The 14121-nt window shown below is 45.1% G+C and overlaps 1 protein-coding gene across 5 annotated transcripts; it reads left to right on the forward strand.

Annotated features, from left to right (window-relative positions):
- On the forward strand, nucleotides 1–12259 carry CSNK2B (casein kinase 2 beta). 5 transcript variants are annotated; one of them, XM_053297023.1, is made up of 8 exons: nucleotides 1–138; nucleotides 768–867; nucleotides 3014–3096; nucleotides 3442–3544; nucleotides 7942–8057; nucleotides 8340–8415; nucleotides 11050–11239; nucleotides 11876–12259. In XM_053297023.1, the coding sequence occupies exons 2-8, from the start codon at nucleotides 807–809 to the stop codon at nucleotides 11964–11966; spliced, it is 720 nt and encodes a 239-aa protein (XP_053152998.1). In that variant the 5' UTR covers nucleotides 1–138; nucleotides 768–806; the 3' UTR covers nucleotides 11967–12259. The 5 variants fall into 5 exon arrangements, with proteins under 5 accessions (XP_053152998.1, XP_053152997.1, XP_053153002.1 ...); XM_053297022.1 differs by lacking the exon at nucleotides 1–138 and adding an exon at nucleotides 169–350; XM_053297027.1 differs by lacking the exons at nucleotides 1–138; nucleotides 768–867 and adding an exon at nucleotides 942–1254.
- The last annotated feature ends 1862 nt before the right edge of the window (nucleotides 12260–14121 follow it).

The following is a 14121-nucleotide window of genomic DNA, read 5'->3' on the forward strand; positions in this document are numbered from 1 at the left end:
GCGCATTGTGCACGGTTCGTGATTCAATGGTGATAACAAGTAAAATGCTCTTCCTGGGAAGTTATCTTTTGCCCGTTGGGAAGGAGGCGCATGCGCATTCTGTCCACAGGGGGCTTCGCACGTGATGGTGAGGTAGAGGTGCGTCGTTGCCCCGGTGCTTATTGTTTTCTCCTCGTGCTCACTCCCGCCTTTTCCAGTGTGACCGTTAACGTTATTTGCATGCCAATTACCATTATTTTTGTCATGGCGCCTCCTCATCTCTCTCTGTAGTGAAGGCTTTTTATCGGGGATACATCAGTTAAAACAGCGCTGGGCAGTTAAAAAAATCAACACTATGTCCCACTAATATTGTAAGATAATACCTAAGTAACAAGTATTCTTAAAATTATTTTTACTTATTTTCAAAGTGTCTTACAAGAATATATCTTTACCCTTTGCTGGTTGAGTAGTACATAGCCTAGAGATTAGTATAAGAAAAAGTTATGCTCTGATTCCCCCACCCCCTTTTTTTCCTACGTAGTAGACATGAGGTAAAACAAAACAATAGAGTACATCCAAATATGATGATTTTTTAAATTATCTAAAATTAATGGAACACCTTTTAACTCTGGTGTAATTAGCTATTAATTATAGAGAAGTAAATCATAAGAGAAGTTATGCATCATTGGCAAGAAAGGGCCTGAGTGACCTAAATGTTAGTCATATTACATGTTCATTTCTCATTATTCATTTTCACTTATCTGTAATTTACCTTTTCCATTAAACAGGCATGGCTAATTAATTAAGCAAACCTAATTACATCCGCCATGTTGAGAAGTGGCACCACAGACCGAATGAGCCGGCGAAGCAGCACCAGCATCAGGGATGGTAACCTAACTGGGACAGGGAGGTCACTTGGTCAGCAGCATTAGATGGAAGGGTTTAGGATGTCAGGCGAGGGCTGAGGAGACCCAGGTTCAAATCCCTGCTCGGCTGTGAAACACACCCAGTGTGTGACCTTGGGCCAGTCCTTCTCTCTTGGCCTGACCTACCTCACAGGGTTGTTGTGAGGATAAAGCAGGGGCGGGGAGAGGGAGAAAACCATGTAGACCTCCCTGCTGAGCTTCTTTGAGGAATGGAATGAAATACAGTACATAACATCCGTGGATCTGCTTGCCTGTTATGCACTGGCACCCGCAGCCCAGTGTGTCAGTTTCGCCATCATGCTGTGAGAGAGCAGGCAGTCCAGCCCCCCTTGACTAGTGTTTTTAGAAGGTGATCTGGGGTGGGCTAAAACTGGGTGGGCTGCCGTTTTCATTAGCCCCCTCTCTCTCCCCACCCCCCACTCTCTTCTCCAGTTATTCAGGCACTGCACCTCTTACTTCGTTGTATCCAATTAATCTCCTCTCCACTTTCCTGCTGGTTCTGTGGGGACAATTACTCTGCCTTATATAATTTGGTTGCTGTCGAGTCCTCTAACAATTCTGTCTGTTTTTTTCTTCTCCATTCCATGACGCTCTTTATCGGGGGTAGAGATTCCCCCTAAACATTTCAAGAGTTCCCCCCTTTACTTTATTACCCCACCAAACCCAATAACCCATATATCCACCCCAAAGCGTCTTTCCCATCCCCTCCCCGCAGGAGTTACTTCTCAAGCTTTCCCTCTGTGTGCACCCTAGTAGCGCGGTGGAGCTTCCTATCTCTGTCACCGCTTTCCCCGTGAGCCCGTTTTCGTTCATGTGTAACGAAAGCAGTTTCTGACTCAAAAGAAAATCGGGAAGAGCCATGCAGCAAGGATGGCTGGACTGAGGCGAAGCCCCTATTTCTGTCTCAGAAATGTGGTGGGACACAGCTCGCCCAATGCACTTTGCCCCTTCTATGCCCCTCCTCTCAGGTTTTTCCTTCTTCTGGCGCCGCCACTGCTAATCAGCGCGGTTTTATTTACGAGTGGGTCAATGTGATAGGGGGCTTTGGCATTTTATTTTACTGGGGTAGTTTTTTTTGTTTTTTGTTTTTGTTTTTAAATGGAATTGCTTTCCCGTGCAAATCAGGTTTCTCGGAGCTCCGGACTACTATTCCGACAATAAGGCGGGTAATGTGATAAACACGGCTTCGGACTGTCATTCATGATCATAGTTCCCTCTTGTCTTTTTAAAGTCTAAATAGTGTGTGAACTACATGTTCCATGATGCATTGTGGTTTCTCACCGGGTTAGCCTCATAGTGGTAGAAATTCTGTGGTTAGCAATTATTAGTGAGACTTGGGCAGTTAAGAGTTCTGAAGTACGTATATCTTTTCTATCTCAATCTTTCGGGGCTTAAAAAGGTCTTTTGGACTACACATCCCAGTGAGCTTCGCGGTACTACGCGTTGTTATAGTTTCCTCCGTCGTTGCACTCTAGGAGTTGTAGTTCCTCTTTTCTTTTTCGTTCGCTTCGTCCTTTTCCTGAAGTACTACAATCCCATGATGCCGTTTCATCGGTGAGAGTAGCGCGTGCGCGGTTGAACCGGGCAGAGGCCTTATAGGTCCAGAGCTTATTGGCACCCCGTGTTCCTCTCCTTGAGGCAATTTAGCCCCCTGGGGTGAGTTATTGGGGTGCGGATCTCGGGAGCTGTTTTTCGGAAAGTAGAGGGGAGGAGTTCCCCATAAATGGAACTGTCTCTGCAGGATTAAGGGAGGATATGTGGGTTCTGTGTCAGGGTGAAGAAATGAGAGGAAGAAGAGTTTTGTGTGAAGGGGCCGAGTACTGAAAGAGGTTAAACTGTTATGCAGTTGATCCAAGTGCTTATAAGGAGGAAGTATTCCAAGTACAAGGGAAAGGTTTATGAATTGTTCTTCTACCACGAGTTACTATGTGCAGACGCCGGATTTGGGGAAAGGGGGTGGGGGTGAATTGCTTGAAAATTACAAGGACTGCTTTGCGAGGGAAGTGTTTCTTGAATAGTACACAAAATAATTATTTTCTACTTATGCTGAAGGGGTGGGTGAGTGGTGGTAAAGCTCTGTGGATACTGATATCCCTCTCTGTTTCTAGAGGACGGGAAGATGAGTAGCTCGGAGGAAGTATCTTGGATTTCCTGGTTCTGTGGCTTGCGTGGTAATGAGTTCTTCTGTGAGGTGAGTTGGGAAGAAGGGCTCACTAAAAGTGCAAGATGGGTTTGCTGATGAGGGGCTGAAAGCCTGGAATTTTGAGTTATTTAGGAGGATGGCTGTGTATGTGTGCGCACTTAAGCCAAGGGTATGCAACTGGGAGGGAGCTGGCTTTGAACAATGTCTCCTGAGTGTACTGGAAGGTGGCAGCCTTGCAGGTTAGTGACATGTTGTTAAAAGATACTGAGATTTTTTAGGAAGGAAGATACTTGGTAGAATTTCTTGGGAGGCAAGTGGATTAAGGGGGTTTGAGAAATAAGGATGACCGACTGTGGTGATCCTGGGTTCCAGTATTTTGTATCTTTTATCTAGGTGGATGAAGATTATATCCAGGACAAGTTCAATTTGACTGGTCTCAATGAACAGGTTCCCCATTATCGTCAAGCCTTGGATATGATCTTGGATTTGGAACCAGGTGAGGGACACTGCTCTGTGTGCTGAAACTGATAATCTCTTGGATACTTTGACATAGGGGAGTGGAGATTTGGAAATGGGCACAGGCATACACAGTCAGGAGCTAAGGAGTTAGAACATTGTCAGTGGCCACAGGGCAACTCTTGTGAGGAATTTATATCAGCCTAGAATGTCTCCTACACTTTTGTATCTTGGGATGGCTAGTCTTCAAGTATCCTGTTGTGTGATAATAATGTAAATGGCATGAGAAGCACAATATGTTCTTAACAGTACCTTCTGTTTAACTGGCTTCATAAAGAGAAGTACTCTGACGGTCTGGCTGTTTCAGGGGTCATTGATTAGAGACAATTTCTTATTAAAATGCCCAAAACAAGACTAGTTAATTTCTCCTATTAAAATGATGATAATGTGCACAGCTTTCAGACATCTCATCAAGTGCTGTCTCTGATTATTGGCATTAATGTGTCTGGAATTAGTCGAGAGGTTTTGAGGCGTTTTTAGGAGCAAGAAAGAATATTCAAGAAATGCTACAAATGGTGTCATTACATTTCCCCTCAATAAACAAGGATATTCTGACGCAGGTTACTCATCAAATCATAAGAAATTTAGAGTTGGAAGTCTTCTAGTTCACTCTCTTGCTCCGTGCAGGAAACTGCTATAGCATCACTGACAGATGGCTGTCCAGCTTCTGTTTGAAAGTCCCCAGTGAAGGAGAGTCTACCACCGCACAAGGCAGACTGTCATAGAGTTTGGAAAATTTTCCTAATATCTACTTTCCCACTCTTCCCACTTGTTTTGCAGACAGGGCCATGTCTTTTGACATAAACTTTTTAAAATTGAGAGAGGATCCTTCCAAGAGAACAGCTCTGCTGGATTAGGCCCAAGGCCCATCTAGTCCAGCATCCTGTTTCACACAGTGGCCCACCAGATGCCTCTGAGAAGCTTTCCTGTCCGTTCTATAGAGTTTATATCCAGGAATAAGTGTCTCATTGGTTCTCGCTGTTCTACCATGTTTTCGTTATGCCTGCAATATCTATGTTTTAATTAGCAACCAAGCATTCCAACTCACCCATCTTAGCTCGGAGGCTTCTGGCATTGGCATATAACTGCCCAGAGATGAAAGTTTGGGCAGAATAGAAGTTTAATAAATAAGCACCTGTAACTGGGTGCACAACTCAAATGCCCTGGTGGGCCAAAACTGACTGTGACATGGCATGTGGGGGCCAATTTTTAGGATGCTGATTATTAAAGTAACATTTATCAATTAATTAATTACATCAAATTAAAATTTAACTTTTGACGTTCTGGCAGACCAAGATTAATTTTAAGTGAAAATAAAATAAATTAAAATTCATTCTAATAAAATAAATAAATAAAATATGTACAAAACAATAAAATGGATTACTCTCCCTCTGCTACCACCCAGCTACCGCAGGGCCATTTCCCTCAAGGTTCAGCCACCACTAATTGTTTACCTGAGGTGCGCACTGCGGCTGCTCAATTCCTCTGGTCTTGCCACCCACTCATCCGCCCCTCCCCCCAACTCCCATGGGCCAACAGCAGGAGCAGTGGTGCGCAGCTGCTGCGGTGGCAGAGGCACTGCTGCTTGTCTCCCCTGGCTCCTGAGCACCACCTACTTACTTCCCTCCCGAGCCCCTCTGCGGCTTTCACGGCCGGGAGCTTCCTGGAAATGAGGGTGTACATGCTCCCTGAAAGAGATTCAGGAACTTTTTCAAACAGTGACACTCGACTCTGTGCAATCTGAAAGATAAAATTCTGAAAATCTTGTAAACTTATAAGAGCAGAGACTATAGCCCTCCATAGGTTCCCCCCGCAAACGTTCCCCTCTCTTCCAACGGCCACCATACATCCCTTACTGAATTAGGTTGGGAAAGGGTTCCCATGACAAAGAGAAATATCCAGGCAAGCTTTTGCCTGAGCGTTTCTCTTTTGGAGAATGAAATGCTACACAGGACTCTTTATCTTTAGCCGTTTATCACAGCTACTCTTCTGGGGCCCGAAGCTGGATGGAAAAGTGACCATGGTTCTCCACCCCACCCCCAAACATTCCAGTGCTATGAGCTTCGGTGCTGTGCAGCTCACCCCATGGAGGTAAACTTTGAGGTTTTCGCCACCTTATCGTTCCCACCGCGTCCGCAGCAGCAAGGGCAGCGTGGAGATGGCCGCAGAAGGGGCCAGCAGAGGCTGGAGCATTGTCATCAGGGGGCAGCATGAAGTAGCAATGCAGAGGGGGCAGATAGCACATGCACAGTGAGTGGAGGCAAGGCAGGAGCCTGGACTGCCAGCTCTGGATGTGCTGCCCACACACCCTGCATGTGTCCAACTTTTTATTTATTTTTATTTTTACATTTTATATCCCGCTCTTTCTCCAATGAGCCCAGAGCAGTGTACTACATACTTAGGTTTCTCCTCACAACAACCCTGTGAAGTAGGTTAGGTTGAGAGAGAAGTGACTGGCCCAGAGTCACCCAGCTAGTTTCATGGCTGAATGGGTGACATGAGTGGTGACTTGGTTGGCACAATCTACTGGGCCTTGCTGGCTCTCTGCCTTGTTCTCCCTGCCCATGGTGATGGGAGCAGCCAGACAGGGCCCTGGTCTCGCCGGAGGTTCATCCACTGTTTGGTGCTGGCAGGGGCAACGCCAAGTGGGGGAGCATCTCTTCCAACGGCCATGGCTCAGGGCAGCCCCTGCCCCTCAGTGGTCACTTGGCTCGTCTGCAGCAGGAACCAGGCCTTGACTGAGCTGAGAGGGGAGTTCACTTGCACACACTGCTGCAGGCCCAGTGGCCGCCCAGGCCCACCCCCGCACACGTCATCCTCCAATGACAGCTCTCTTTTCCTTCTCCAACATAAGCTCTGGTGGGTATGAGTGGGTGATGAGACCAGAGGGAGAACAGCCGCAGAGCACACCTCAGACAGACAATTAGGGGCAGCTGATCCAGGAGGGAAATGGCCCTGCGAGCCAAGAAGAAAGGCCTCATGGGTCGGATGTTGTGCAGGCCTGACATATATGCTGAATCTCTTACCTGGTGTATGCTATCTTTCTTTTGGACATTTGATCCCTTTGACCAGCTAGCACATCCTTCTGTCTGCTCTTTATCTGGTTCTGCTCTGTCCCTTTGTTTTATCTGAAGCATTTACACCCTTGCACCTTAAGGGATGGCATTTGCGGAACTGGATACTGCCCAACTCCTGTCGGCTATCCCCCAGGTGTCACTTTAAAAGCTGCTCTGCAACCTCTTTTTATTTTAAGTTCCAGCGGTCTGGTTCCATCTTGGTTCAAGGGGAGCCTGTCCCTTTTGCACAGGCTCATCTTGTGCCAAAAGGTGTCCCAGTGCCTAATAAATCCAAATTTCTCCTCCCGGCACCGCCATCTCATCCACGCATTGAGACCTCTCAGGTCCACCTGTTTTGCTGGCCCTGTTTGTGGAACAGGTAGCATTTCTGAGAATGTTATCTTGGGGGTCCTGAACTTCGATATGCTCCCTAGTAGTTTAAATTTGGCTTCCAGGACCTCCCGACTTCATTTTCAGAATTAGTTGGTGCTGATGTACACCACGACAGGTGATTCCTCCCCAGCACTGTCTTAGCTGGCAGAACTCAGTTGTGGTTCTGCCAGCTTCACAACAGGGTTCAGCTTTTCTATCAGATTGCTTCTTTGACTCTCTTCTATAAGTTAGTTAGGGTGGAGGAGAGAAAATCTCCCTTTTGAACCCTAATTACTGGTCACTTCTTAGCTTTTGAGTGTTTTTCTCCCACAGTATAGGAAGGCATCCACAAGACAGGCTGTCATCCCAACTTGCTCTAATCAGACAGGGATATGCAAATTAGAATCTCTTCCAATCACCACAGTAACCTCACTCTTTCCAGTTCTAATTGTGTGTTTTTAGGATACTGAGTACAGGCTTGTCAGAAGTTAGGTGTTTTGAACACGATATAAGATTTAAAGAAGTTTCTGACATCTACTTGTTTGTCAGATATACTATAAATCTGGCACAACTGTCAAATATAGTATCACTGAGTAATACTGTAGAACAGGGATTCTCAACCTGTGATCCTCCAGATGTTGCTGAACCACAACTTCCATCATCCCCAACTACAATTTATTGTAGTGATACTGTAGAATACAATTACAATTTGGGGAGGTAGGAACAGAGCACAACAGTGTTATATATGTATATGTGCAATATCAGCCTTTTGGTATGCTGTGGTTTGAGAAGCTATTTATTTCCAGTATCACAGTGGACTAGAACAAATTACATCCTTCCTTCCTTTCTTTCTGTCAGTGCCCCTGTTGCTGAAATAGTCATCTCTCTAAAGCTATCTGATCCTCTTTTTTTTAAATGGACTCTTGACTTTCTTTCTCTCCTCTTGCAGACGAGGAGCTCGAGGACAATCCTAACCAGAGTGACTTGATTGAACAGGCAGCTGAGATGCTCTATGGGCTCATTCATGCCCGCTACATCCTCACAAACCGTGGCATTGCCCAAATGGTGAGGTTCTGTGTTTTGTGTAAGGAACCATCCTGTAACTTACTCTTTAATGCTCTGAGGCAGCCACTCCCAGATGTGAACCTGAGAAGGGAATGACCCATCAATCTCATACCACAATATTCTCTTGAATATGAATTGGCCAGTGTTATATCAGCTGTGGCATTCCTTAGGTGTTTCCTTGATTACCTCTTGAGCCAACTAATTCTAGTTTGGAGTTATTTTCCATTAAGTAGAAAGATCCTAGTTTTCATTGATTACTCTTTGTTTGTTTGTTATTCCTAGCTTGAGAAATACCAACAAGGAGACTTTGGCTACTGTCCTCGAGTTTATTGTGAGAACCAGCCTATGCTGCCCATTGGTGAGTGAGTGAGTGGGTGGTTGGGAGCTGGATGGTGGTTTGGGAGCCAATCAGTGATGTTTTAAAGCTGGGGAAACTACATGCCAGAATTCCTGGGTGGTTCAGGAAGGATCTTGTGGCTAGAGAAGCTCAGGAAGAACAGGTAAGATTCTCATTTCCTTGGAGAGAGGAATATTGATTATTTATTTTTATTTATTACTTTGATTTATATACCACCCTCCCTAAAGAAGCTCAGAGTGGTTTACACTAAAATAAAACAAGTTATTATAGTGAGAACTAATCTGTCTACTTTCCTTTCACTGTCTCTACAACTGGACTAAGTTTGGTTCAAAGCGAGGTCCACAAGTTAGATCACTTGCACCTCAAATGTTCACGTGTCTACCATCTTGGATCAGGGTTGAATACATCATTACAAACTACATCATTGAGGTGTCCCTGTGTGTCACTCACTACAACTGTTCCAAATTTGGTTCAAATCGGTTACAGTCCTCAAGTTAATGTACTTACTCCTCAAAAGTTCACACATCTGCCATCTTGGATCGAGGTTGATGGCATCATCACAAACTATGGCATTGACTTTTTCCCATGTGTCCCCACAGCTGTAGCCAATTTGTTTCAAATTGGTTAGGCAGTTCACAAGTTAGCTCATTTTTGCCTCAAAACTGTACATGTCTGCCATCTGTAACCCCCTTGCCATCTGTAACCCCTCTTGGATTGGGGTAGATGACATCATCACAAACTATGCCATTGAGGTGTCCTGAGGTGTCCCTACAACTGAACCCAATTTGGTTCATATTGGTCCAGATGTTGTGAAGTTGATGGGGGGGACTCATGGACACACAAAATGCTGGGTGATCTCATAAACCTACTGGAAAGTAGGCTAAACATACATAAGAATTAAAATCAAAAACCGATTAAAATTAGATATCATTAAAAGTCAGGCTAAAAAGATAGGTCTTTAAGGCTCTCCTGAAAGCTTCCAAGGAAGACAATCCTCTTATATCCATGGGGAGCGTGATCCACACAACCTAGGGGTGACAACAGAGAAGGCCCTATCCCAGGTTGCCACCAGATGAACCGGTGGCACCTGAAGACGGACCGCTCCTGATGATCTCAGTGAGCAGTGGGGATCCTGTAGAGAAAGAAACTCCCTCTGGTATCCTGAACCTAGGCAATTCAGGGCTTTATAGATAACCAGTGCTTTGTACTTTGCCTGGAAACATATTAACAGCCAGTGCAACTGTTTGAGAACAGGCATAATGTGGTCTCTCCAGGATACCGCAGAGACCAATCTGGCTGCTGCATTTTGAAGTTTCCAAACTACATACAAAGGCAGCCCTAAATAGATTGCATTGCAGTAGTCCTACCTAGAGGCTACCAGTGGGTGCAGCACTGTTTTCAGGACATTCTCCTTAAATGGGTGGAGTTGTCGAATCAGTCACAGCTGGTAAAAAGCGCTCATGGCCACAGCCTCAACCTGAGGCACCAGGGAGAGACCTGAGTCAGCCAATCAATTTATTACAGCCGTAGGCCATACAGAGAACATACAAAGATAAAAACAAGATTACAAACACAATATGCGAACAATAATATAATACATAATAAACAGGACAAAGCAATAGCTCCTATGTACTAGACATTAAACAAGATCTTAGTCTAATAGCAACATAAAAGAATTTCACCACCACCTTGGTAACTTTGTTATTTTGATCCTCAAGACAGAAATTCAAATAAAAGGAGCCAGCTCTTCCTGGAAATTGCTCTAACAGAGGGAATATGAGCTTCTTCCGAGACCCGAGTCCAAGAGCACTCCCAGGCTATGAACCTTTTTTTTCTGGGGAATGTGTAACCCCATCCAGAGCAGGAAGTTATATCCCGTCTTGCAGATTATGACCCCCAACAATTAGCACCACCGTCTTGCTTGGATTCAGCCTAAGTTTATTATCCCTTATCCAGCCCATTACTGCCTGTATGCAGGCATTTAAGGGGCTAATGAAATGTCCTGATATTGATTGAAATAGATTTGGGTGTCATCAGCATATTGATCACACCCAGCACCAAATCCCCTGATGACCCCACCCAGCTGTTTCATGTACATGTTAAAAAGCATTGGCGACAGAATGGAGCCCTGTGGGACTCCATATTGAAGTCCACCAGGGCTCTGTCACCAAGTGCCACCATCTGAAATCTACCTGAGACATAGGAGTGGAACCACTGCAAAACAGTGCCTCCTATCCCCAAATCCCTCTGGAGATCCAGAAGGATACTATGGTCAATGGTATCAAAAGCCGCTGAGAGATCCAAAAGAACCAGCAGAGTCACACTCCTTCTGTCAATTCCCTGCCATAGGTCATCTATCAGGCCAACTGAGGCCATCTCAACCCCATAGTCCACTCTAAAGCCAGTGTGAAATGGGTCTAGAAGATAATTGGAATAAGGGTAGATCTTGAGTATGGCTGTTTCGGGATTACACAGCGGAATTTCCTTGTATTAAATTCTTTTGCACCCTGCTGGATTATTGGTGGTGCAAAAGCTATGCTGGGGGAGAGGGGTTTGATCTTAGAAGCTGTAGCACCTGGCTTTTTGCTTAACTTTGAACAGCCTCATGTAACTTTTTGCATCCTTTACTCTTAGGCTTGTCTGATATACCAGGCGAGGCAATGGTCAAGTTGTACTGCCCCAAGTGCATGGATGTCTACACCCCCAAATCTTCCCGCCACCATCACACAGATGGTGCTTACTTTGGGACTGGCTTCCCCCACATGCTGTTTATGGTGCACCCTGAGTACCGACCGAAGCGGCCAGCCAACCAGTTTGTGCCCAGGTAAGTCCTTCCCAAAATGTGTTTGGGAAACATGGATTTAGTCTTCTTCCATCTGAAGTTGAGCCACCTAGATCCATGTTTTCTCTGTTGTTTCATTGGGTACTTGTTTCAGTTTATTCCACATGGAGATTTATATTTATGTTTCATCTATATAGGCAAATGTATCAGTGACAACACTGATCAAGCCATGTGATTTTCTTTACCCCTCTTTCTAGAGCAGGGATGGCCAACTGCTTGAGTCCAGGGGCCAGATTCTCTCCAGTCAAGCTCTTTTGGGACCAGACACATTCAGCATGGTTTCACCACTTATTTTTGCTACACACACAAATAAATGTTTCAGCCAAGAATGGTTCAGTCCTTTGGCTAATGAATCCTTTAAAGGATTAAACCTTTGACTAGTCCAGGACCACTCTCAAGCCTTCTTTCTAAGCTCATTGGCATCCCCTTCCAATGCTGGAATGGAGAGATACCCCACCAGCATATGCCCATTTGCAGATGTTCTTTTCTCTTGAACCTGAAAGGAGTTAGGATATATCTCTGACATTTTTGGCTGTCTTTGGCTCCCCCTCTCTCCCTCTCTCCCTCTCTCTCTCTCCTTCCTTCCCCAAGTTCAACTCTTCATTTTTTTCATTCCAGACTTTATGGTTTCAAGATCCACCCTATGGCTTACCAACTGCAGCTTCAGGCCGCCAGCAATTTCAAGAGCCCAGTCAAAACTATCCGTTGATCTTCTACGTCCAGGTGCCCAGGGTCCTTCACTGATTACTCCCTCTATCGCCCCCCCCCCCCAGTCAGGGCTGCTCATACTCTGATTTTGGTGACATCCCCTGTGGAATCTTTGTCACCTTCCAGCCTGATTTTTAGTCTCATTTCTGATGTGTGGTTTAAATTAATAAACAATTTCTGTTAATTCCCAGAAACACAGACTGTGACAAACAAATTCAGTAACCAACTTGAATGTCATGATTTTGTGGGACTTTTTTTTCTTTTTTAAAAATAAAATACATTAAAAAATGTAAAGGATGAGAATGTGACCTTTTCCTTGTTCTGAAAGAGAAGATGGGATAATGGGAAGAAGGCGTGGGAGAAAAGAGAACACATTAAAGAAGAGAAGACACATGTATTAATCTGATCACACGCGAAATAAGAACATAAGACTAGCCCTGCTGGATCAGGCCCAAGACCTATCTAGTCCAGCATTCTGTTTCACACAGTGGCCCACTAGATGCCTCTGAGAAGCCCACAGGCAAGAGGTATGTGCATGCCCTCTCTCCTGCTGTTGCTCCCCTACAACTGGTATTTAGAGGCATCTTGCCTCTGAGGCTGAAGGTTGCCTTTAGCCATCGGACTAGTAGACAGTGATAGACCTGTCCTCCATGAATTTGTCTAAGCCCCTTTTAAAGCCGTCCAAGCTAGTGGCCATCATCACATCCCGTGGCAGAGAATTATATAGATCATGTGTGGTGTGAAAAAGTACTTGTTCTTGTTCGGTCCAACATTTCTTGGCCTTCAATTTCATGGGATGACCCCTGGTTCTAGCGTTGAGAGTGGGGGGGGGGGGATGTCTCTGCCCACTCCATGCTATGCATAATTTTATACACCTCCTATTGTGTCTCCTCATAGTCGCCTCTTTTCCAAACTAAAAAGCCCCAGATATTGTAGGCTTGCCTCATAAGGATGCTCCAGGCCATTGGTCATCTTGGTTGCCCTCTTCTGCACCTTTTCCGGTTCTACAATGTCCTCCTTAGGATACAGTGTACAGAACTGTATGCAGTACTCCGAATGTGGCCACACCATAGATTTGTATGAGGGCATTATAATGTTAGCCTTTTTATTTTCAATCCCCTTCCTAATGACCTCTAGCATGGAATTTGCCTTTCACAGCTGCCATGCACTGAGTCGACACTTTCACTCAGTGAAAACCACTTCAAGCAAATATATTGCAAATTGGGGGCTTTGAATATATCTGGTAGGCTGGGTAGATAACATTACATTTGTTCTGTGCTCCTCTCAGAATGAAATGTGGGGAAACCTTTATGTTAACTCTTTATTAACTATCTTCAAGTAGGTTTTTGAACTCATGAGTTGGAGAAGTACTGTGTTTGGAAAACTGTACTTTAGTTTTGAAGCAATCTTCATTAGGTTCAAGCTTTAAAAATACACTGGGTTGGATCCAGACTTGATTCTTGCATGATGGTGCAAGCATAAGGGATCTTTCCCATCCTCCTTCCCACTGCACCCACCCTCTTGCCCATGAAAAGCTCCTCCTGAAGGTCAGGGGACTCTTGGTAATGGCATGGGATGTGACACAGAAGGCTGCAGGGAGGGGGGAAATCCCCAGAAACCATGTACAAGCACCATGTACAAGATTTCCCCCCCACCCTTTCTACAGCCTCCTGCTTGGCATCCCATGCCATTCCTGAGAGTTTCCTAACTCTCAGGAGCAGCTTGGTTTTGAGAGTGGTTTTGAGGGTTGAAGAAAATGTGAATTAAGAGGTACTCTTGTGAGGGGAGTCCTCCTTGTGTTGGAGTTTGATTATCTCTCACCCACTCTATTCGTGAGATCTTGATTTACTGAGAAGCAGCTGTGAATGCAGAATCTAGTAGCCCTTCATATTCAAGGGGCAGTACACAGGATAGATGAGATCCACTGATAGTCTGCCAGTAGCCTACAATGTCTTTGTTCTTTCCCACCTCCAGCTCACTCACTACCCCTAATGCTCCTAGTGTTGGCTTCATATCTTAATGATGCCACATGTAGAACACTACTATGGTTCCTTACATGCAGTGGCCATTAAAAAAAACACTACGGGGCAGCATGATGAGGATGGAGCAGGGATGATAAACCTTGAAGGTCAAGGCCAGGGATGGCCAACTACTGG

The sequence above is a fragment of the Hemicordylus capensis genome, chromosome 2 (genome assembly GCF_027244095.1).
Source record: "Hemicordylus capensis ecotype Gifberg chromosome 2, rHemCap1.1.pri, whole genome shotgun sequence".
NCBI lineage: Eukaryota > Metazoa > Chordata > Lepidosauria > Squamata > Cordylidae > Hemicordylus > Hemicordylus capensis.